This window comes from Hirundo rustica, chromosome 17 (genome assembly GCF_015227805.2).
Source record: "Hirundo rustica isolate bHirRus1 chromosome 17, bHirRus1.pri.v3, whole genome shotgun sequence".
Taxonomy (NCBI): domain Eukaryota; kingdom Metazoa; phylum Chordata; class Aves; order Passeriformes; family Hirundinidae; genus Hirundo; species Hirundo rustica.
The window spans coordinates 2,338,092-2,362,760 of record NC_053466.1 but is presented as its reverse complement, the minus strand read 5'-3'; the positions used below and the strand labels follow the sequence as shown (position 1 = coordinate 2,362,760).

Below are 24,669 nucleotides of genomic sequence, written 5' to 3'. Positions count from 1 at the left end.
GTGATACAGTTAAAGGTGAGGGATGGAGAGGAACCTTCCCCAAGAGGTCATTTGTGGAAAAAGCACCACAACACCGGTCCTCCAACAGAAACGGAATTGTTACCTTGTTGTCAAAATTGAATCTGCTGAGGTCTCGAGTTTCTGTGGCCCGTCTGTCCCCGTGGGTGAGCGCTCCCTGTTAAGACACATCATTGTCACGAAATACAACTTGTAACAAAAAGAAATCTAAAGTTGCACTTTCCCAAAGGAAGGATCAGACCTCTGGAAACATCTTACCAAACTCTCCAGTCTTTTTGCAACTATAGATGCAAATCTTTGCTCTCCTGCCAGTTCAGAAATGAGGAACACATACTCTGGAGCAGTCACTTGGTTGGATCTATGAGTTCTTCCTGGATAATTAAATAGAAGGATGTATATTAGATAAATTCTACTTCACTGAATATTTCTAATAAAATATGAACTGTGACTAGCAAGGAAAAAAGGTAGAACTTAATCCTGCTTAAAATTCGTTTCCGCTGCAATACAGGTAGAAGGTAGCACAGAGACACTTTAAAGATGTGGCAACCCCTATAAAGACACTTCATACACGAATGAAACTCCAAAGCTGCAGCCTAGGCTTGTTTGTGAGGTTTCTTGCCAAGTTTTCAAGACAATTAGCAATGACCACAGATGAAGCTGACTGTGTTCACAGGTACAAGAGGAGGTTGCCTACTCGATCTGATTTTCCACCTTAGCAGGAATTTCAGCTCCTCTGCCCGAGTCTCTGGGTAGGGACACGCAGCGAGGGATTTACCGAACTGCTGGATGGCTCTATCCGCGCTCCAGGGCAGCTCCAGGGTCATGTGAACCCTCCGCCGCTGGTTCTTGGCCCTGCGGTCTGCTTGCAGTGAGATACCAGAGCTGGCAGCCTCTGAGATGATGGCAATGTTCTTTGATTGAGGAGAGAGTTTTTGTTAGTTAGCAATAAATCAAGACCAAGCTTCAATTAAAAAAAAAAAAAAAAGAAATCTCATTTTACAACTATTATCAAACAGGGTCTGGAATGGTTTCACTGTTACTCACAAGGCAGAGGGAGGGCAGCAAAGGTGTGGCTTTCTGTATCAGAGTCAGAAATGCTAATGAACTGTTCTGAGTGAAAGGAGGGGGTTTTGCTTTACTTTTCAACAACAGCTCCCTGTGCAAACAAAGACTTGCCATCCCAGAGGACAGGTCTCCCTGACACCAGCCTGAACTTCAGAAGGAAACGGGGAGGGACACAGACTTGCTCCAACAGCAAAGCACAGCAAAGACAAAATGCTGCTGCTAATGCTGTACAAGGAAGAGGATCCAGCCATTGCAGGGCTGAATGCATTTGCCCTCAAAGAATGTAAATGTTTGGACTGTGCACAAGTGACAGGAACCCGAGTCTTTACCCTCAAGTGTCACAAGGGACCACACAAGATCCAAGCACGGTGACATTTACTCCATTTGCCCTCTTGTGGCAGCACGGCCCAAGTGAACCACTGGGAAGAACTTTCCCCCTCCTCTTTTATCAGATGCAATTCTACCATTCCTCAGGTCAGGATTTTCTTTCAGAGTGCAATATAAAGGGCAGAAGCCACCACTCCTCCCACTGCTACTTCTCAACCCTTGCTAAGGTTAACAGGCCCCACCTTTTCCCTTCACCCCTCACTGTACGTTTTCATACAGTGGTCTTCCTCATTTCCCAGTTTAATTATTTCCTCTTGGAAGGGGAGGTGCCCAGTGACCTACATCAACGAATCAAAGACATGAATCACAAATCTGCCTTTTAAACGCATTGTTTTACAAAACCAGCTTAAAGGTGCCAGCTTTCAGTTTGGCACACAGGTGCACACCAAGCACAGGCCTCTGAGGTCACCCAAACTACAGCCTGACCCTTGAACACACTGCTTTGTAAAACAAAACAGCAGTGAACTGAAAGTGCTTCTTAACTAGTACTCACAGTCCTTGCAAGCCACTGGTGAACAGCTTAGAGTTACTGTGGCACCTATCCCCTCAAGGATTACCTTATCTCCATCCATGAACCGCTGCTTTTCTGTGATGTTCAGGATTTCAACGGGCACGTCGAGCTCAGACCTTGACTCGTAGGAGATGCTGCCATCGTCATTGCTCACCACTCTCCCTTTGCGGCCTGTCATCTTGGGAAGGGAACACAGGCTCATGTGGCAGCACCAAAAACTCCAAGCAATATCACTTATCCCTGTACCCACATTAAAATGCTCATTGGGAAGGGAACGCAGGCTCAGTGCGGCAGCACCAAAACCACTAAAAGCTCCAAGCAATATCATTTTTCCCTGTACCCACACTAAAATGCTCAGGAATTTACTCCAAGTGCAAAACTACATTAGAGAACCTAGGTTATTTTTTGGGCTGATGGCATTATCTGCTGTGAGGAACATGACAGAGCAAATCTGCGTAGAAATAATGTTGTATTATGCTACTGTTCATAAGGGATTTACCAGCAGCACTACGAAAATAAACTAAACAGACAGCTTAGGCTGCCACTGATTTTAACAGGGTCTTTTAAATCACACTAATGCTGCTACTTGATGGAGACAGGTAGCTTAAAGACATGTTTCTGAATTTATTGAGAGATTAATTAATCAGGCTTTTCATTAACACATAAAGGTTCTTAATCTCCACTGCCTTGGAGGATGAACTAAAGCTCCTGCCTGTTTAATACACACCCAAAGGTAATTGACTACAGCCAGTCAGAGAAACAGATCACAGGAAAGCAAAAGAGAAACTGGAGTGATTTACCCAGCTAGAAACTATTAAATGTCAGAAACAACAATGTTCACCCACTCAGAGCTCCCCCTGTGTTCTAACACAATCCCCAAGTTTCTCTTTCATTTTGAGGCATCAGCAGAGTAACCTCTGCTCTCATTCCTGAGATCACTGTCTAAAACTGATTAACCTCTTTAAAAACATACTTTTTTTTTTCTCTATGTGAACACCAGCCTACCTCTGCAACATTTTCAGGACCACCCAGTTCATCTATAAGCTCATCCAGTGTATTAGGTGGAAGATCTTCAGCCAGCTTTTCCAGTTTATCCAGCAGTTCTTTTTTCATTTGTTGGGCCCTTTCAACAGCATCCTGACTCGTTACAAAGCTGCTGTTTGTGTTACTGTTTGCTGAAAGTTAAGAAAGACTCTTTGAGATTTAGAATTTTATTGCCTAACTGCTAGGAAATGAATCGACATCAAAGCAAGTTGTTCTTACCAGACGTGTTGGTACTAGAAGTGGTGGTTCCAACAGTGGAAGTGAAACAGCTGGGTCGTTTGGATCCCAGACCAGAGGCTAGTAAGGCACTTTGAATAGAATCTGGGTCTATGCTTTTCTTCTTTTTCTTTTCTTTATTTTTTTTATGCTCTTTTCTAATCAGCCAGGGATCTGAAGTGAAATAAAAGTTTCAAATGTTTACTAAGCAGCCATCCACCCCTTTGAAACAAATACATTCTTCACTGCATAAAGTGACTTACTAAAGTCTGAATTCCAGTGTACAAAAATCTAACTGAAGTTTCACGTTTTACTAATTGCAGTCTCACTGGAACTAAACATTCTTATTAAACCCTTATCTGTGGCTCACTGAAATGTCTGGGAAGACCTTCTGTTTACTCTGCAAATACAGCTACTTGCTTGATGAAACACTTAAGACTGTCTTACCATCTTCATCATCCTCACTGGATTCATCTCTGAACGGGTTGAAGTCATCATCATCTCCAGAACTCAAAAATTTGGAGCTCTCATTGTCACTTTCTTCATTGTCTGAAGCATCAGACTCACTTTCGCTCTCATCAGAGCTGCTCCCTGCAAGACCACCTGTTTTGCGAGCTTTTTTGGCTTCTCTGCTTATTTCTTCACCTAATTCCACCATCCCAGAAGAAAAAGAAATTAGTTTAAACCTTGTAATCTACACACTTAAGGTCTGTTTTCCCATACAAACTGGAAAAATAGTCAACTTTTGAAAACAGAACTATTTAAGAGAATCTAAGTTTTAAGCAAAACCTCTCTCCCATGATCACCTGCTTTTAAGATAACCAGTTTGGGAAGGGGGGTATTAGGCTACTCTTCACTGAACCTCAAGATGAAGAAAGTTACTTGAGTGACTATGTCAGGAAGTGGTCTGACACAGGCAAGGCATTGTGGGATATGGTTCCATAGCAGATCAACCCGATTTTGAGCAAAATTAACTAAAATGTACAGGCTATATCGCTTCAGCAGCAATATAACATCTATTAATGGCCATCTCTAACAACAGCTCTAAGAGAACTCTGCCATACATTCTCTTTCATGGGTGGCTGTACAGATATTCCCTTTCCCCTCCCAAAGTTCACTCTCAGGCAGCTCTGAAGTTGCCATTTTCACTGTGGCATCAGTGGAGGAACCTGAGTGTTACCTTTTCGTTTCTTTACTTTGTTCTCCTTGCAAGGGCTGTCTCGGGGTGAATTGTTATTACTTTGAGCAGTCAGGTCAATTCCCAACAAGCTAAACAGCTTCTTCCTGTCGGGAGCTGGAAAGTGCTTTTCAATAAGAGACTGGAATACTCCTCTGTATAAGAAAAAGGGTTGTTCAGTGGAATTTGCATTTATTTAAAGTACAAACCTGTAACATATAACAGCTTGATTGACTTCTCTGAAGAATGACTCCTTGTGAGTGCAATTGGGCACTCTGTATTATGACCCACGTTACTGTATTTGTCACCTTCTTAAAAATAGGAGATATTTCTTTTACAGCACTGTTATAACTTGTTAAATTTGTTTTTGGTAACAAGTGGCATGGCTGCTACCATTTTTTTATTGCTCAATTTAAATAAAAGATGAAGTCAATGCATTAAGATCTTCAGTAAGGCAGCCCTGGGATTGGCCCAGGTCCATCTGATCAAAGAGGAAGTCATGGTCTGTAACCTGCTCTGGTATAAATGCAGCGCACACTTGGCAGGTCTCCCCGTCCTCCCAGTTTGAGGGGAACAGTACTTGCTGTTCACACCTGAAAACATCACTTTGGAATGCCAGGAGAAGCAGGAGCTAACCACTGCCTCACCTGAGCAGTGCTGCCACTGTTCTTCAGTGAAGAACATCAGCACTAAAGGATTCCCAACCTCCTGTGCGCCGATGCACGTTTGACACACGGAAGGACAAAGGGCTACACGCACACGCAAAGGTGGACGAAGGTTAGTTTTATAAAGAACAGTTTTAAAATTCAGTCTTACTTTGCTGTAGAAACAAAGTCATTGAGCTCCCCACCACCTTCCTCCAAAGCTTCCAATGTTCTTGCTTCTCCTGTCGACTGCAGGCCAATGACAACGCACTGAAGCACAAAGGAATAGCAGACACTGTCACTATGACTGAGCTCTAAGTTTATTTTACCTGAATTTCTGCTCATTAGATACCATCAAGTACCAAAGCACGCTCCTACTATGGCTGAAAACATTTGTATTATATATAAAATTTAATCTAAGAGGTTTACATTTCAGACATACGTTTAAAAATAAGTCTCAAACTTACTTTGCCATTCTTGATTTCTTCCCGGGCCAGCTGCACCACTCTCTTCACCTTAGAGGCTATGCAAAGGTACTTGAAGAACCTTTGATGAGCTGACCAGAACTGACCCCACATGGATTTTTTCATGCGCTGCTCTGCATCGATGAGATCGGCCGCTTGCTGAAACCTCTCTCGAGCACTGACCCACTAAACAAGAAAAGGAGAATTCAAATTTCAACCAACTGCAACCTCTCAGAGCTCAGCAGAGAAAGCAAATTTAAAAAGGCGTTCTTACCAGTTTCACAGATTTATTGTACATTTTAACATATTCCTGTGAGAGCAGAACTTCGTCGATTTTGAAAGTTACACCTGAAAAACTCAACTGTCTGGCTATGTACATTCCTCTCAGCTTCATATCCATAGCAACTATTTCCATGGCACCAACACCTCTAAAAGGAACAATTTAAGTTCATATTAGAATTTCCAAGAGCAAGGATTTGTTAAAAAACGCCTCAAAGCACAACCCCAAGTACTTTATAAAAAAACAGCTTATAAAGGTGAAGGAATATGTTTTCGAAATAATTTGAAATTTAGTTTTTACATAAAATTTTATCCCTGCCTTGTAAATACTAAGTGTATTCCAAGGGGTAAAACTCAGTTACTTTTTTTCCCAAATGGCCTAGAATGGATTAGGAGACAGTAACTTATAAATTGTAACTGGATAATAATGTTGGTCCAAATATTAGCAAATTCTCGCATTCTAATTATACAAACTGCTGATGATTTAAAAGACACAAACCATCTTAAGTTATTCAGATTTATGCTGATATGAAAATTATTCAATTAGTAAGTAACTTCAGTTCTCTTCAACAGCAAAACACCTGGAGAGCACAGAAGTCACCTGCAAAACAGCTGACAGACGTGGGGCTCCAACTTCATCACTGCTGATCTGATATGCACTCAGCAGTGAAGTGAGGCTACACTTGCAGAGTCCAGGAAAAACACACCTCACGTAGATGGTAAACAAGATGCATCCTGAGCCCTACTGTGGCATTCTGAAGAGTTCCAAATCGTTTTCGAGCAGGCAAAGCAAGATGTTCACCCACCACAGAACGCGGCAGCAGCGTTTTCTACTGACCCCTCCCATTTAGTATTATTAGTATGCTCTGAAACACCAAGTACCTTGTAACAGCACAAAGAATTTCCCTGAACTGGGTTCTTATGCCAGTAAGCACACGATTTCCTCCTGTTAAATTGCCTAAGATGAATGCATAAACATTAGAGGCCTTCTACAAATAGTGAGCCATTAACTACACTGAGCATACTCACTACAATACAGGCTGCTTTCATGGGGAGCAGCAAAGTATTTTGCTTTCCTGACACCCACATTTTTGAGAGGCCTCTTTTCGCAGAAAGCTTTTAAAGCTCTCAAAAATTTCTGCGAATAAAGGAAACATCATATTTTTCCCCACTTATGATAAATTACATTCCTGCTAGATTTAGAAGCCAGAGTTCTTAGAGTGACAGGACACGTTTGCAAAGGACAAGAGAGTGAATACAAGGAACTGGGGAGCACAGTCAGCCACAACCCCGTGCATTCTTACTGCAGGTTTTTTTAAATTTTACCTTCTTTCAACAGCCTGAATAAAGTCACTGAATTCCCTAAATGGAGTTCCTTCACCCCATATTCCAAGGCGGTTCATGTAGGCCATGTTTCTTGGCTCAGATGCACCTAAAAAGAGGAACATAAATCTGTACCAGTGCCAGCAAAACCATCCAGAGACACTTCACAGAAAGCCAGCAGTACATACCTGTGGCACTGGCATAAACAACCCTGGCTTTTGGAAGTTTATTTTGAAGTTCCAATACAGCCAGACCTGTTTTTGTTGGTTTTGAAGAACCAACAGGACACAGATTCTTTGCTTTATGACACTCATCAAATACGATCTGAACCATAATTAAGGAAAAGCTTTGTCCCTTTAATTTATAGAATGAGGCAAGAAAATCTACTACTTACAACAGTGGGCAGGTGGAAATTGTAAACTCAAGACACCGGTCATTTTAACTAAAAAACCCTTGAAAAAAACTTAGATACTAAGTATTTAAGAACAAAATTGCCAACACTTGAGTTCTTGAAAATACTGGTGCTACTCCAAATGTATATTTAAGTCTGTAAAAAATATCAGTGTTAACTTAAGGTTCTTAAGGATAATAGGTTAATTTTATAGGTTTGATATGGAAAAAAACCAGAAACCTCACTCTTGCACCAGAGTTGTGTGGTACCAAGTTGATGGTAATGTTTGGCACCAAGTTTGTAAAACTGCAAGTGTAATGTCAGAGCATGCACACAACTGCCATTACAAATAAAGAATACCTAAAAATCTATAAAGATATAAGTTTAAACAGCAAATTGCTTATAATCAAATGACCTCCAGAAAAAGGATACAACTCCATCAAAGTCTTCACCACACCAGTGAAGAAGTTGCTTTAATCTGGTTTTGTATTTACCACCAGACTGACTTTCTCCAATGAGAGAAGAATAGGTAGCAAAGATGACACCTTTCTTCACACTTCCATTATGTTTGGAAGAAATCTTCCCATACTTGAACTGCAATAAATAAAAAATTACAGAATTTAATCAAGAGAGACCTCTCCTCAATCCCACCTAGCAGATGATGAAGGGATGCTGGTGGTCTCAAAGGTGTGAACACTTGGAGCCACCCACAACCCCACATCATGATCAGGGCACAGCTGATGGCAATGTGGTTTAAGGGGTTAAACAGGACTTACTCAAACATGACTTAAGGAAGACTAAATCTGAGGCTTCAAAAGCTTAGCAGCCACATTCTTTGGCTACACGGTGTCTTTAGTTTAAATACAATTGAGATTTTAGTTTCAATGTATCCCTTCAAGAGCCAATACCTCAAGTGCATTTACAGCTGCTGCCATAAATGATGATTTTTAAAGCCTTATTTTAGAAACTAGGAACTCACAAAGCAAAAATACCAACTCAAACCAAACTTTTAAGTTCAGTGAATTCAACCAGTAACCATTCTTTACAATTTAAGCAGCAAATCCAGAGCAGAGGCAGTGTGTCTCCAAAAATAACTGCACACACCACTGCTGCTTTAATAAATCACTTGAGCAAGTCTATTTTTCAAGTATTACACATAAAATGAATTACATATAAAATGTGCACTGAGAGATAGAAAGGAAAAAATTTAAATGCTACAAAGCTTTAAAGATGCAAAGGATATTCCAACTTCTAGAAAATACTCTACCAGTAGTGTCAGTAGTGGCTTGAAGTTTTTTTTTTTTTTTAAGCACACATGCTAAGACTTAATCCTACAAGGGGCCTATTTACATGATTAACTTAAAGCTCTGTGTGGTTCTTTGTAAGATTTAGGCCTGTCAGACAAGACCTAGACAGTAAATTTATTGAAATTAGTACATTCTTGCTCTTAAAACAGTCAACATGCACAACTCGTCACACAAGCGTACCTAAAGGTTTGCCTCAACTGTACATAGTAAAAAGTTTCCACACCTTGTTTAATGAATGCACCAATATGTTTTTTGCTCCAATATCTCTCAAATCTCTTTCAGCATCGTATTTCAGATCGTTTGACACGCTAAACCTGAAGATACAAAACAAAGCATACTCTGTAAGTCACAGCAGGTCAAAAGGCAGTTGCTAGAACATTTGTCAGAAGACAGATGACCCTGAATTTAAGTCATAGAGTCACTGGAGTGTCTGCTCTAACAAATCCTGACACACTTACCAGACTGCTCTTTTTCTGCCTAACAAGTAATTTTCATAGATTATTCCAGCTATGGTCCTTCCTTTTCCTACACCAGCACCATCACCTATCAAGAATCCAGCTCTGTCTCCATTGGGCAGGAATGTTTCATGTTGCTGTAGGAGAAAGAACAAAAAACTTGTACCCATTCTCCAGAACACATCACAGGGGATTGTCAGAAAAGAGCAAACATAAGAAACATCCTATTGGAGCAGACCAGTGGTCCAAGCAAACTCCTGGAAGCAAGAAGAGGGGATTTTATTTAGGGACAGCACAGCACCCCAACTGCATCGTGTGATCCATTCTCCTCTTTCTTCCCTCAGCACCCAGAACTGCTCTAAACATCTGTCCAATATTTTGTGCCTTTTCCTAACCCACTGACAGGGACCTGCACAGCCTTTGGTAGCAGCAAGACCCAGACATCCACAGCCTGTGGAATGCAGTATTCTGAATCCATCCATTTTAAACCCATCTCCTGTCACTGTCACCAGGTTCTGCTTTGCTCTTGGTTTTGTGTGAAATCACTCACTTCTGGATTATCTTAACCCTGATTTCATTCCCATTCCTCTCCTCTCCAGCCCCAGCTGTCCCAGTGTCATTTCATGAGGCAACTTTGCCCTCCTGTGACCATTTTTGTTGACCTCTCACTCCACTGCCTCCCTCCCCTGCCAGTGGAGCCCTGCACACACATCTGGGGTGGGCACACTGCAATCTAACCCAGCAGCAAAATAACCCCCAGTCCTGTTCCCTAAACCCTTCTCAAAGGGCTGGCTTTCTCAGCCTGCTGCTACCGCAGCCATTAAATTATTTCAGAGAAATAAAAATGACTAACATGTTCTAGGACAGTTAAGAGATCAGCATCGTGGAAATGGTTTAGAGGAAGTTTTCCAAGGTGTATTACACCTCACATTTATCTCAGCTGAAGCTCACCTGCCAGCTTCTAATGCAACTCAAACCTTTAAGCTCTTATTATTTTATCTCCTTGTAAAACTGACATAGCTGCACTTGTCAGATTGTAGTTTTTCTTCTTAAATTCTCTGTTAGCTTTTAAGCTGTGCTGATGTCTGGCATACCTGGGCTGCATAAGTGATAGCTTCGAGCTGCAAAGCTGACAACCAGCCACTGTCAATTGTTTCCTCTGATATCGATGTCTGGTACCACACATCAGGAGGAGTCACACTGGATAACGAGCTGGTTTCCACTACTGGGTCAGGATGACGTAGACCAATTTTTACTGGTGGAGAAAGAAGGGGAAGGAAGGCAGAAGATGAAAACAAAATACAGAATCCTGTTGCTGAAGCACAAGTTATTATATTTACACAAACAACTTACAATTGTGATTGCAAAAGCTGAACTCAACAATGAGTATGTTTCACTGCAACAATCTGTCAAGTGTTAAACTGCATTGCATATGAAGGAACACATTAATCTGAATTTCTAACTGCAATCTCAAGTTTCTCTTCTCACCACCTTCCCACAATTTTTATGAGATTAAATAAAACTCACTTTATAGAAATTTAAAGTATTTGTATATTTGACTTGTTTGAGAAAAGCCAGTCTGAACCTTGTCTTCCCAAAAAGGCCAGAAGCAGCCTCAGGATGTCAGAATCACAAAAGCAACATTCTTCTCACTATTTATATAGTGCCATTTTTAAGCAGAATAAGAGGAGAAAAGATTTAGAACAGACGTGGTTTAATTGCTGACAGATCTCATCAGTAACAATAAAAATTAACCATTTAGCTGCAAACTCCCTGCAAAATTTTTTGCCTTGCTTTTACAGGTCACTGTGTTTAGCAAACGAGATAACAGCTTGTTGTCAATGGGTACAACAAAGAAAAGAGGAAAAAGAGGAGATGGCAATTAACAGCAGTAAAAGATTCACTGAAAAAGCAACCAAGAGCCAGTTCTAAGTAGTCAGCCATGAACAATGCAGGAAGAATGTAATTAGGGTGATTTCACACCAAAAGACTCAAACTGGATTCCTAAGTGTAGCAGTGAGCACTGAATTCCTTTACGAAATTTCCTCTGCTGAGGCACAAGGCATCTTAACAGATGTAAAAAAAAGAAAAAAAAGAGCCTGATTTTGGTTCATCAGTCATATCTGTGAAACAAATACTGCTCAATGATACACTGAAGAATTTCTTCTCTCTTTAAAAATACACTTATCTTCCAAATCTAAGTGCTACAGAAGATAAATTTCAACACACAACTTATTTGGGTCCTGTTAATTTCAGGCAGTATCTATTTTCTGTGTTAGCAATTACACAAGAGTAAATAAATTAACTCTCAAAGCATTCAGCCTTTTGATGTAACAGGAGACCAGGTCATACATTTTATTGGCATATATTCAGCATAGGTCTCTGCATGGCCCATTTCTTCTTCATCTTCTTCCTCAGGTTCCTCCTCTTCTTTTACTGCTGGCACTTTCTAGAATACAGAAATACCTGAGTTAGTCAAACAGCTCATTGTTACTATTCCATCTCCTGGAAATTAACATGAGAAAGGAAATGAGGACAAACTTGCACTTCAATGTTTGAACACGCGTAGGGGACAAACCAGTGAATCGCTGGGGAAACCACACACAAATGTAGATTTCTTACACTCTGAACAACCCTCTAAAGACAAAATCAGGGAATTTCCTATTCTTTGCAAGATCAAGTACTCCAAACTCACATTAAGTAGAATTAAGAAGAAATTCTTCTTACAGCATATTAAAACCAGACTATGACAAAGAAAATTGCCTTGAAAACATGACAGCCCTAATGTTCAAGTACTCCCCTGGAGTCTCCTGCAGTTCCACATTCATCATTTCACAACTTTATAGTTAAATAGTCAGTTGTGTCCAGTACTCTCTGAAACCTGACACTTACCCATTTACCGTGACTCTGATCAATGTAAATATATCAATATTTGCAAAGCACTCAAAGATGAAAAATCAAACCTTTTCCACAATGAATGTTTAATAAATAAGAAGCGATCTGAAAAAGCCCTTCTGCATGGCAGTCACTGAGGAGCACAGCTCTTCCCAAACACCAGCCTGAGTCTAGCTCTCAGTAAAGACTCCAAAACCTCAAGTGTTTACAGCATCAGAATGTAATTTTATTACATTTAGAAAATTGAATGATACTCAATTTACATCTTCAATTCAACTGCCCAGAAGGACAGCCATGCTAGGGGGAAGTCTTTCAGTTTCCTCATTGCTAGTGATTTTAGAAGAAAATGCTTTAACCCAGAGGAAATGCTGTGCTTATCACCTTTAATCAGAGCCACACCAGCTTCTGCTAAGGATAGTAATTTCTCGAAATTGTCATTTACTATCTAAGCCTGCTCTGCACAGCTGTTAACTTCACTCATCTAACCAAGTTTCATCTCGTGGAGCAACTGACCTTTTGAACAAACAGATGCACTTGACAGTTCCACCACACACAAGACAAGTATGAGTAACTCCTGAAAGTGGTCACAACTGTTTATGGCCAGCAACACATTGCTTTGACAGATGAGCCACTTGTGCCACTTACCACAGTAGGTGAAAAACTCCTCATTTTAATGTCATTTATCCATATTCTTGCCACCTCCTTCGTGGAAGCCTCCTTCTTCACCGCACCATTGCTTAGGTCAGCTGCAAAAGAAAAGCTGTGCTTTACAGAATTCCCTCCAAACATCAACTCAGATTAACGTACTGCTCTATGAATGAGCTGGAAGAGAAGTTTAAAGTATCCAGGAGCACAATGATGCTTCAAGAACAAATTTGTAACAGGAGCCTTTAAGGAGATCATTTATTAACCTTCCTGTGTTCAGTCACATTTCCAAGGAACTAGGAATAGAGCTCAGCACACAACTGAAATAATTTGCATAAGGATGGATGCAAAATACTGAAAGCAGCTGTCAAGCTTCCATCATATCAATGCATGTAATAAACTTAGCATAATTGCCCCTAAAAACAATTAGGGCACTTGCACAAATAAATGTTTTCCTCAAAGACACTGCATAATTTAACTTCTTAATATTTTCCCATCTAGAGCTCATGCTGCCTGAATTACATGAAAAGACCATTTTCCTTTCAAGAGCTTCTCTTTTCTACAAGTAATTGTCATTTTTTAAAATAAACACGAGGAAATATCCAGAGACGTGGGAACACAAATAAGATCAGGAATGCAGTTCTAGGAGTTGCAGGTCTCCTTTTCACTTTATACAGAAGCTACAAATTCAACTGTTTTCTGCAGCTGTGCCACTCTAACAGTCACAGTCCGTTGGTGTCACCTATTCTGTGCTTCTCTGAGTTTTCACTTAATAGGACTGGCTTGTCCCCTTCTGCTTTCTCCCCTCCTCTTCCTCACCTCTACTCCCTGCCCCAACTTCAGTTCATGTCCCAACTTGGGTTTTGTCAACCACTCCCTAAGAGAAAACAATGACACAAGAGGGACATTCTGGTTTTTTTGTTTCAGTTCTAACAGACAGCTCCTGCACTGCACTCTCTGTCTGCATATGGAAAAATAGGTTATGCCAACCACACCTACAAAATCAGCAAAGCTTGTTTCAGAGACAATGAATAACAGAAATCCAGAAAATGCCTGTGTATCTTTCAGGGAAAAAAAAAGCAGCAATAAAGATATTTTCAAACTGAACTAGTCTGATCTTAACCTCATACTAAAATCAGGACAACTTGAAAGAGTTGAAACTTGAGTTTCACACACATGCAGCTTTTTCCTTATACAAGTTGACCACATGCTAGAAATAACATACAAGGGAATATTATGGAAGAAATCACAAAATGAAGATTTGGAGTGTGACAACAAAGTACTTGTGGCACTTACCTTACTGCAACATTTCAGAAGTAACATGAAAATAAACGGCAAGCTTTTAGGACTTGATTTCTTAAACAATAGATCTGATGCCTCCAATGAAACAAAGGGACAGATTTTCCTTTTGCAGGAGACACTTTACCCTACAAATCTAGTTTGGAAGAAGCTAAATAGGAAAAAGTACTAGTTTGTTGTAGTTCCAAGTACACACTAGAGCAGGAATTGGTGGAGACTCCAGTAACACAGCTAATATACTTCAGTAATGTTCACAAATTCATTCTACCAATTCTCCAGCTGCAATGTCATTTTCCTCATTCCATGCAGTAAATCAAGAGTTTAATTTTTTAAACTCTTGTTATTTCATACTACTTCACCATGAATTCTATCACTACCACAGGTAGAATGAAATTTATCAGGTTTCCTGAACCACTTCACTTTACCAGGATATTGTATTAAGCCACGAAAATCCATGACGTGCAAAGACCTTCATTATTTCACCATTTGCCTAAAATCCTGTAATCACAAAGAAAGAAAACTCACTCGCTGCTGTTGCTACCGGTTGGGCAATATTAGGAGGTGGCTTCAATTTCATGAGTTCATTAAGACTGTTGTTCTTGAGCAGATCTTTCAGCTGAATCTGGTCCTTGGAAGGTGCAGTGGTCAAGGCATTGCGAACTGCTGGTGCTGCCACCGAGGGCCGAGTGGTTGTGCTGGTCTGGATGATCTTTGCTACAGTGATCGTCTGCCTCGAGGTGGTGACGGGCGTCGTTTTTGTCACCACTATTGTCGTCCCCAGAGTTGGAAGCTGATTGATTTGATTCAGCACAAAGGTTGTGGTGGATGGTGGTTGCTGGCGACAAAGCAGCAGAGGAATTTTCAGAAAACGGTCAAAAAGAAAGAGCAAACTTTAAAAGACTTCATTTAGCACACAGGGCGTAACAGTTTTTAAATGACACTTGTAGTAAGAAATGTCTTCAGTTGGCATGCTGAAGATGCCAGAGTAATCATCTTGTGCTGCAACAGTCTGAGCAAAAAGTATCACTCAATACATTGTACATATTTCAGAAGGTTATTTTTAGAGTTTATTTTAGGGTAAGGAAAAGGAATAAAATAAAATGAAAAATTCTTCACCTAGGTACAAGATGCGAGCACTACAGTTTCCCCCATACCTGATAAAGCCAGTTCAAACCACTGCAAGACAGACCCAGCGCTGGCCAAGGCACAGCCAGTCAGTGTCGCTGGCAGTGCCTGTGAGAAGGTATTTGTTTAACAACAGGCAAAAACTGTTACACTATCAGCAAATCAGCAGCTGGGATGGAGGAGAGAGTATGTGAGAAACCCCTGCAGACACCAAAGCCGGTGAAGGAAGGGGAGGAGGTGCCCCAGGTGCTGGAGCAGGGACTCTCCTGCAGCCCTTGGAGGACCACGGAGGCCAGGAGTGAAGTTGAGCCCAGGACAAAGGAAGGAGTGGGGACAAGGTATTTTTAGATTTGTTCTTATTTCTCATTTTCCTTCTCCATTGTTAACTGGCAATGAATTAATTTCCTTGAGTTGAGGCTGGTTTGCCCATGACAAATTGCTGATCTCCCTGTCCTTATCTCAACCCACGAGCCTCTCACCATCGTTTTTTGCCTCTGTACAACTGAGGTGGAAGAGTGAAAGAGCAGCTTAGTGGGCACTTGGTGCCCAGCCCAAGTTAAGCCCCCATCCCATCTAAATCCTGGAGCACCAGTTCTTACCCGAACATTTAATAAGGCTGGAGTAGACACAGTCTCTGGCTCTTGTTTCACAGCAGCTGCAGCCTCAGTCTCCAGGCCCAGTTCTAATGCACTAAGCGGTACTGACTGCAGAGGGAAGAAAGCAAACAAGTCAGCAGGAATTAAACCTTAAGGCTTTTGTTCCCAGTCTGTGCCTGAAGTGGCTGCACTCTGGCAGAGTGAAGGCCAGCGTGGAGCTTAAACACGCTATTTCATTACACTCCTCATGCATTTTATTGTAGAGCAGCTAGACTCCAATGACATGAGAGTTCTCCATGGATACCTGACATTATGTCCCCATGTCATGTCCAGAATTAAGTGTATTTCTGTCTGTATTGACCTCAAGCGTTTCAGATTGCTTTTTGTATAGAAGTTTGAAATTAATTTGCAAGTCATTTTGCAATCTCAGTACTATTAGATTTTCTTAAGCAAGAAACTTAAGAAAACTCCACATGATTCAACCACTTGCTACGGGCATCATCCCCTTTAACCCTCCATCACAGCAAACCCAAGCTCTCCCTAACAACCCCAATGTTCTTGTTCTAACCTGCTGAACAGCTGGAGTTGGTGCTGGGTTTGCAAGAACCACATCTGGAGAATCAATATCAAAGAGATCATTTGGACTGATTCCACTCTCACTCAAAGCAGCAAGCAACAGATCTTGTCCTGGCTCCACCATCTCTGAAAAAGAAAAGAAACGGAACTTTAAATACAAGTACATTTAATTCTGATTTAATTTTTGCCCACACACAACTCCAGTTTCTGGATTTAAGAGCATTCAGGGTGCAGTCTCTTGCACACACAGTTTCACTTTCTAGATTTGCTCTGGTCCTTTTGTTTATTTGTATGCTTTTCAACATACCCGCCACATGTAGAAGCAGGGAAAATTCAACAGTTTACTACACAAAATGCTATCATACCCATAAACTTAAGACACCTTTTCTAGTCTTTGAGACACTACATTACAAGAAATACCAAGAGCAGAAATGGTGAGACCATGTTATGCTAATGATCCGTCTTTGTTGGTGAAGCAACAGCACGAGGGAAGCACAATTAAAACTCATTTACTTTATCTTGTAACAAGTTAGTGATAAAGAGCTTATAAGGAAAGCTTTAATTTCTTGCTTGCCCTTACATTAGGTTACATTCATTCACTGGAGAAATTTTGTTTTGCATATGGAGAGAACAAATGTGCTACTATTACAGTATGTAACTGCTTATTAAATAGGACACTAACATCAGGTCACGGACTCCTTTATGTGTAGGACAAGCAAAACTAATTTCAAAAAGCTATTCTAGACCATATAAAAACTTATTAAAAAGCCAAATACTCCATATTTAAAGATGAAGAGCGAAGATAACACGTTTCACTTGCTTAAGAAGGAAACCCATCTGCCCTAGTATTAAGATAAAAATTAAATTATTTCACTGAATTTGAGATGTTGCTTATACAGTCTAAATACACCTCAAGCAGATCTCAATTTCACTTATCCTCCACATCCTTTAACACCCACAAAACACTGAAACCCAATGAAGCCAAACACCTACTCTAAATCAGACAAGAGGACAAAATTCTTTGTTGGTATTTCAGATGTTCATTCACAAGACTCCAAAAGAGCATTCCCTTGCTTATCCCTTCTATATGCACAGCTAAGCCACATCCAGCTGGCTGGGCACACATATTCCTCAGCACTTTTAGCAGAACAGGTAATTCTTGTAATAAGCTAAGCCTCGGGCACTCAGTTCTTACTCTTCCCAGTTTTAGTCTGTGCAATAGCAGGGAGAAACTTTTGGTCGTGGATTCACACCGAGATGGTGGCACCACAAGTGAAAGGTACAGGCACAAGGGGAAGATACATTTAAAAGCATCAAAGATTTAAAGATGCTCCAAATGATATCAAAGCAATAAACAATTGGTGGGACTGCTACTGAGCACACACAGCCCCATCAAACACCACTTGCTTGTCAGAACCAGGCTCTTCTTTCTTAAAGGCATTTGAGGTGACCAAATAAATTTGCAGAATGGCCTGGTTTGTTGCTATGAGGTACAGAAAATATTATGTAGTATTAAGTCAGCTGGAAAATTTAATTGATACCGCAGCATGATTAAAGGATGTCACCACCCACTAGCCCGTCTCCCAGAACCCTGAATGGGTCAACAAAAGTCGTAAGAACTGACTTTCAGTTTCACCTTTCATCCCCAAAAAATTGTGCTTTCTCTCTCAAAAAGGGGGACTATATATATACATTAATTAGGTAAGATAAATCCTTAATTTTCATCAGACTAAAATCTTAACAGTGACCATCACATCTAAGTTTACAAGTGTGCAGCATTGTTTACTAACTAGAAACAAGGCGAGGAGAAGAAAGTTTAAATATCCAGATGAAATTTTTACTTATCAATGCTTTTGGTGTTCAGAACTTGAGAGCAGCTACTGAAGATGAATTTCTCCACAGAAGGGGAACTGCCACAGGTTATCCCATCAAAACAGCTCCAAAGCACTTTGAAACCATAACTTCACAGTACCCATTTGGGAAAGAGGCACGAGCACCCTTCCACACAGGGCAACCCCTTTGCTCAAAGGACAAATAGACTAAAATGTCGGAATGTACAACGGGAAAAACCATCAGCTAATTAATTCTTTAGTCTGCTGCTCACCCCACAGCTAAGCAAAGATATGACTAAAACTTGGTTGAGAGTTAAGGGACTGAACTGAATAGAGGCACAAAAAGGCAGAATCTTGGGGCTTTTCACTAGGAGAACTAAGAGAAAATGAAAAGACTCAAGAACTTCTAGTCTGCTCTCACAATATAGGAAGGAAAGGCCTTTCTATGAAGTTGAGACTCAAAGCAAAACCAAAGCTAGAAGAAAAACCCACACCAACACCACAAAAACATTTCCCTCAGCCGCCCTACAATGGTGTCAAAACCCATCACATCTGTTTCAAGTCCAGTTTAACACATCCACGATGCTGCTGACCTCAACGTGTTTAACCTTTAAAAATATGATGGCTGGTATTTTAAAAGTTTCAGAGTTCAGGAAAAAAAAAATTCATAGCAGTAATGCTTTCCTTGTTTCTTTCAAAGTTTTCAGTTGATGACTGGTGATAGAAACTAGCAAAGCAATTTCTACAATTTCAGAGTAAATATCTCCAGTTTAGAAGCATCCCTTTCTAGTGGGGCTGTTTTCATGTAAGAAATCCCCCAGCTGCACCTCTCTCCTGATACCCCAAATTTTAAATCTTAAAAATTCATGGGTTGCTCACAACCCAGCAAAAAGCCCCATAAAACAACAGCAATTGTTTGTCTGTCAGTTTGGACAATGAAAGTTTGACTAGTTTCATTTATTTTGTTTCTGTACAGTAGGAACAGAGCTGCATTGTCTGGAACAAAAGGAATTCTGAACTTCTAGAATTTTTACATTAGAAGTCACTGAATATTTAGCACCAATTTTAGGCTTTGTGCAACTTCCTAGCACCAATGCTGCCCACCATTCCCATTATAATTTAGCAAGGAAATTAAATGAGGAAGGGAAAAAAAAACCCAAAAAAGACAGGAGAAGCTGCATTGTGATAACTTATTTTATTTTCTGTAGCACGTGCTGGTTAAGCTTAAAACATTATCAGGCTGAACCAGCTCCATAATCTTGCAAGGTAGGAGGCTCCTCAGTTAACACAAGTGAAAGTGACTTTATCAAGCTCTGCAGCTCAGCCTTGGCAATACTATATAAGGACCTGTTTGCCACATCTTCAAAATCTCCAAAAGAAAATACTTATTAAAAAGTTGTGAATATTACAAGCTGTTCCCTGAGCAATTCATCACTCCAAGAACTGTTTTGAGCATGTAGAATCTTGCAGATAAGATAGTCTATGTTTAGTGAGGCAGACCAATGTCACTGAGCAAGAATCAGCCTATTAAATAAAAATAAAAAAATGTATTTATAAAATTTAAACAGTAGTAGTATCTTAATCTTTCTTTGTATTAAGAAAAACAAACTGCTGCTAGTTCAAGAAGGGCACCAAACATTTCTGTAAGGTGCTCTCCTGATGAAGAATACAGCTTAAAACTTTGATAAAGAGACGGTTTTGTGATCACTGCACATTATGTAAATAATTCCTGATTTAAAGATACAAAACCAGAATGCCATGTTTAATATCATGTCATGTATCCATGCCAACCTGGCTCTCTCTCTCCTTCCATTTTAGCTTTGGTACAAAGAAACAAAACAAAAAAAAAGAAGAAAAAAAATTCTAAAACACATGTCGAGCAACCTGTTCTGTTTCCCCTGAGAAGGATAATGGTAGAATCCCAAACAATGAAAAGCCTTTTGATTTTTAGGTCTGTGAGTTACACATTGTAACACTGCATGCCTAAAGTGCTTATTGAAAAACCATAATCGATTATAGTATGCTAAGCTGGTCCAAACCAAACATCACAATCAACCAGGCACTGCTATTCCCAAGCCCTTCACACACCTGGGCTCTGCGGTGCACCCAACTGGGGCACAAACAGCACCCAGCAACTTCTGCTCTTTTAGGAAAGGTTTATCCCACCGCCTTTTGGAGGAATACCTGTCACCTGAACAGGACTGGAAGCCATTTATGATACCACACAAATATTGGAGTTGTAGAGACAAGACAGCTTTGCCCGGCAAATTCTCTGCCTGTCTAAATTTCACGTCTCCCTTTGCAGCCTCTCACAGCAGAGGTGTAAGGGCTGCTGAGCCCCATCCCACCCAACAGGATTCTCTGCATATCCATGTGGGCTCTGCTCATTTCACAGCCTTTGCCTCCAGAAGGCAACCTGAGTAACAGTAAAAAACCCCAAAAACGTAACCAACCCAACCCCTTCTGGTCCTCTCCAAGTCACCATCCAATCAAAGAGCAAAATCCTAATTAATGAACTCACTCATCCTTCCATGCCTTAACCTCAAGGCTAGCAGTTAATTTTGCATTTACACGTACAAAGGTGTTCTCATAAAACTCCTAAGTTAACTCCAATCTTAGAAAAATCATCCCCATTTTTTCCAAGGCTGGTTACCACTCAAATGTCAAAGCTTTCAAGGACGTGAGGGACACTTCAGGGCACTGTGGGGTTCAACTCTGCCTCAATGCTTTTTAATGACTGTTCTACAAAATTTACAACTATAATGTCACACAGTCTGCAAATCTGAAATTCAGAAGCTTTGAAAATATTAGGAGACTTAACAATACAATATTTTGGCATGAAATCGGCTTTCAGACTAAAAGGCCAGAGTTGGTAATTTGGCCAGTAGTGAAAGTTTTCAAGAAATAAAAACTCAAAGAAATATAAGCAGCATGTGAGCATAAGGATCCTTAGTTTCAGGCTGGGAGTCCAGGTGTGTCTCAAAGCACCATTACCTATATCCACGACCTGCTCCAACGGCTTTTAGAGTAGCTCTCAGCGAGTTTTGAAACCAAAGTAGTAGTCCGGACAAAAAGACAAACTGCCCATATTAAATATTCTAAATATTAAGACTGCATACAAATATAACATCTCATGGCTGTGAAGCAGATACAGAATACCAATTCAAATGTCACGCTGTTACACAATTTCAATTCTTGCTTTACAACATGAACAACAGATTTTCAATTTTGGGGAAGGGCAGCTTTCAAAACATTAATGTATGCTCTTAAATTATTTTAATCCAGACACAACCTTGGTAGTCTAAAGCCAAATAGTCTCCCACTGAGTTAATTCCTAACTTTACACTGTGTTGTTTGATCACACTATTTTTTTTTTTTTTTACTTATTCTGGAGTTACCAGAGTATCAATTCAAGGGTTTTTTGTTTTTTTTTTTTTTTGAAGCATTTACAAAATTTGCCTCATCTTTAACAGGTATCAAACACGTAGAACCAGCCTATGAATGCCTGAAAGAAAATACAAGAGTTCTAATTAATACTCTCAAATGCAGTGTGGAACCTGGTCAGCTAAAAATAATAAAGAAACAACCTAAAAAAAACCCACAAAAACAAAACCTAGAAGAAAACCCCAAAAGGCCTCTTCCCCATCAGACTGCAGGGGCATTTCTACGTTAAACTATTACTCACCCTAGCAACCTCTGTTTGAGGTGCGCTCGTTAAGAGTCCCTGGACTTTGAGGCCGTGTCTGTCGCCGCGGTTCAGCTCTCCGAGAGCAGCGGGGCCCCGGAGGGCTCGGAAGGGCGGGGAAGCCCCCGGGGGAGGCGACGGGAGAGACGGGGGTCGGCGGCTCCTGCCCCGCCACCTTCCCACCAACACGTGTTCCCGACATAAACTTCCGGGTTGGGCCAGAATCGGCTGCGTAATCCTGTCCCATGCGCGACTTTTTGTTCCCAGACCTTCACCTCTTTAAAGATCCCTTCAACAGCACCGCGATCCCGGCGAAGGGCGGGAGGGCTCCGTCTCACGGCGGCTTTCGGAGCCGCTCCGGCACCATAAATCAAACACCCCCCATCCCCCCCGCTTCGTCTCTCCATTTCAAACCTCAACAATCACCGGCCGCGGAAAGAGCGCACAAAGGCGCGGGCCGGGCCGGGGGGCTCTGCCCGCGCAGGGATGCGGCGGGGGGGGGGGGGGGCGGCCGAACCCACCGCCGCGCCCGCCCCCGTTAGAGGCGCTTCCCCAGAACCGGGGGGCCCCGCCGCCCGCCCCCGCACGCCCCCGGGCACGAAGTTCGCGGGACAACCGGGGCTCCGCCGGGGCGGCGGCGGCGCCTCCCCCGCCCGCCGCGCCGCCCCCGGCCCACCGGGACCCCTGCGGGGGCGACCGCACAGCCTTCCGGGGCTGACGGACCGAGAGAAACGCGGAGCCGCTCGCAGCACAACGGGTCCTCCCCGGACACCCCCGCGCCGCCGCCGCGGGCCCCGGTGTGGAACTGAGGGGAGGAAACCCCCGGGGCGGCTCCGCAACGCGGAGAAAGGCCAGAAGCGGCCAAACAGGCGCGACGCCAGGCAAAAGGGCAGCGCGGGACTTACTCTCTGTCGCGCTCGATCCTCCCGCGGGCTCCTGGAAGTCTCTGCCGCCGGCCCCGCCGCCCGCCGCTTTCTAACTCACGGCCGCCATCTTTGCCCTCCCTCCCCTCACAGGGGAGGGGGGGGGCCGGGGGCCGCCCGCACCACGTGACCTGGGCCGCGCCTCCCTCCCCCCGCCGCGCGCGCTCCCCGCCCACGTGACCCCGCCAGCCACCGCCCGCCGCTGGCGCGCGCTCGGCACCACGTGACCCGCCCCCCGCCCGCGGGCACCCCGGTCACGTGGCCGCCGCCGTCTCGCGCCCACCACCCCCCCCCTCCCACCACCGCCGCCGCCGCCGCCGCCGCCGCCGGGCCCTGGCGCGCGCTCCCCGCTCGCCCCCCGTCACGTGACATGCCGCGCCTCGGTTTTTCCCTGCCCTCGGCAACGGGAAAGCAGCAAGTTCCCCGTTCCCTCCCCCCAAAAAAAAACCCGGCGTAACCACCGTCCTTCAAATAAGCGACGTCCCCGCGGGCGGGCCCCGCCCCAGGGCGGCGGCCGCAGTTGAGCCTTGGCGATCCGGGCCCGGTTCCCGGTAGGGTGGGGGGAGGGGAAGGCGGAGGCGAACGGCTGCGAGCGGTCACGTGACCGAGGCTCCCGCAAGATGGCGGCTGCCGGCGAGAACGCAGCAGCGCAGCGGGGCTCTCGCGAGATCTCGCCTTTCTCGCTGCATCACGGGGAGTGGGGGGGAGGCGCCGTGCGCGCGCCCCCGCCTGAGGCGGCGTTGGCGGGAGCGGCCTCGGAGCGGCAGGACCGGGCTGGGCACGGCAATCGGGCCCCGGGGGCTGCCGGCGTGAGGGGAAACGCTGTTATCTCACCCCCGCCTGTGCTTGCGCTGGTGAATGCGTCTCACTTCAGGCGCCCCCCTTGTCCCGTCCCGTCCTTCCGCGTTTGGCGGCTCCGAGCACCCCGGTGCGGCCGGTGCCACCCCGCCCTGAGGACACCGCCACCTCCGCCCCCTCAGAGAGCCACGACTCTGCAGTGTTCCTGCACAGGAACTCCCCCAGGAGAATGCAGGGAGGCATACCTGCTGCCCTCCCTGCGAATGCAGCCCGTGGGGATGTGCTGGCAGATGAGTTTTCCCTTGCGAATACTTTACAAGCTGCTAATGTGAAACTTGCTGCTGCAAAGAGTGAGTGAAAATCTGGAGACCACTCATGCTAGTTTCACATTTGGAGACATCTTTTTAGCGCTGGAGGCCCCCAGACTGAGAAGACATGTTAAAAGAGACAATCTTCCAATAAAACGCCTTCCCAGTTGTGTAAGAACATGAAAATTTCTAAGAACTTTCACACAGAGTTGAGCCAGGGATAGATGAAGTGTGAGCAATCACGAAATTCCTTCAAATGTTCAGTACTACTCATTCAATCTTGTGCAAGTTTGCTTATTTTATCGTTAGACAAATTTAACAGGGATTAATATAACCAATAAAGGATTAGACAGATTAAGGCTAAACTATTTAAAGAAAAAGCAACGTTAATTAAACTGACTTTAAGTAATTCAGATTAATCGGTGATGGTTTAGATGGAGAAAAACACGGCAGAAGTGTGGCCAGAGACCAGAAGAACAATTTAAATGGCAGCTTTTATCTTGAATATTGCCCTTTGCACGCTTCAGATGAAGGCACGATGAAGTACAGCTCACACGTGCTGAATCGAACTTTACATCTCAGCAGCTTTGTACAATCGTGACAAGAAAGTGAGGGTTTCAATGTCTTGATTTGAAAAGGGAGTTACCTGGCAGCATTTGTGGTCATCCTCGACTGGAATAGGTGAGTAATCCCACTGGTGGAAATG

At 43.0% G+C, this 24,669-nt stretch overlaps 1 protein-coding gene across 2 annotated transcripts in view; it reads right to left on the bottom strand.

Moving 5' to 3' along the window:
* The window catches only part of SBNO1 (strawberry notch homolog 1), a 28,981-nt gene extending 5,998 nt beyond the window's left edge, over positions 1-22,983 (bottom strand). The window contains exons 1-23 of one of the 2 annotated variants that reach the window (XM_040080423.1): positions 22,840-22,983; positions 16,410-16,543; positions 15,845-15,949; positions 14,646-14,955; positions 12,822-12,922; positions 11,634-11,730; positions 10,376-10,536; positions 9,285-9,418; positions 9,050-9,140; positions 7,952-8,113; positions 7,317-7,452; positions 7,132-7,237; positions 5,801-5,954; positions 5,530-5,712; positions 5,235-5,332; positions 4,422-4,573; positions 3,689-3,886; positions 3,245-3,415; positions 2,987-3,156; positions 2,028-2,159; positions 794-929; positions 277-389; positions 104-175 (exon numbers count right to left, since the gene is read on the bottom strand). In XM_040080423.1, the coding sequence (XP_039936357.1) occupies positions 104-175; positions 277-389; positions 794-929; positions 2,028-2,159; positions 2,987-3,156; positions 3,245-3,415; positions 3,689-3,886; positions 4,422-4,573; positions 5,235-5,332; positions 5,530-5,712; positions 5,801-5,954; positions 7,132-7,237; positions 7,317-7,452; positions 7,952-8,113; positions 9,050-9,140; positions 9,285-9,418; positions 10,376-10,536; positions 11,634-11,730; positions 12,822-12,922; positions 14,646-14,955; positions 15,845-15,949; positions 16,410-16,541 (3,114 nt within the window). In that variant the 5' untranslated portion in view covers positions 16,542-16,543; positions 22,840-22,983. Of the gene's footprint in view, positions 1-103; positions 176-276; positions 390-793; positions 930-2,027; positions 2,160-2,986; positions 3,157-3,244; positions 3,416-3,688; positions 3,887-4,421; positions 4,574-5,234; positions 5,333-5,529; positions 5,713-5,800; positions 5,955-7,131; positions 7,238-7,316; positions 7,453-7,951; positions 8,114-9,049; positions 9,141-9,284; positions 9,419-10,375; positions 10,537-11,633; positions 11,731-12,821; positions 12,923-14,645; positions 14,956-15,844; positions 15,950-16,409; positions 16,544-21,934; positions 22,273-22,839 lie in introns of those variants that run through there. The other variant, XM_040080424.2, reaches the window with a different exon arrangement.
* Positions 22,984-24,669: the final 1,686 nt, after the last annotated feature.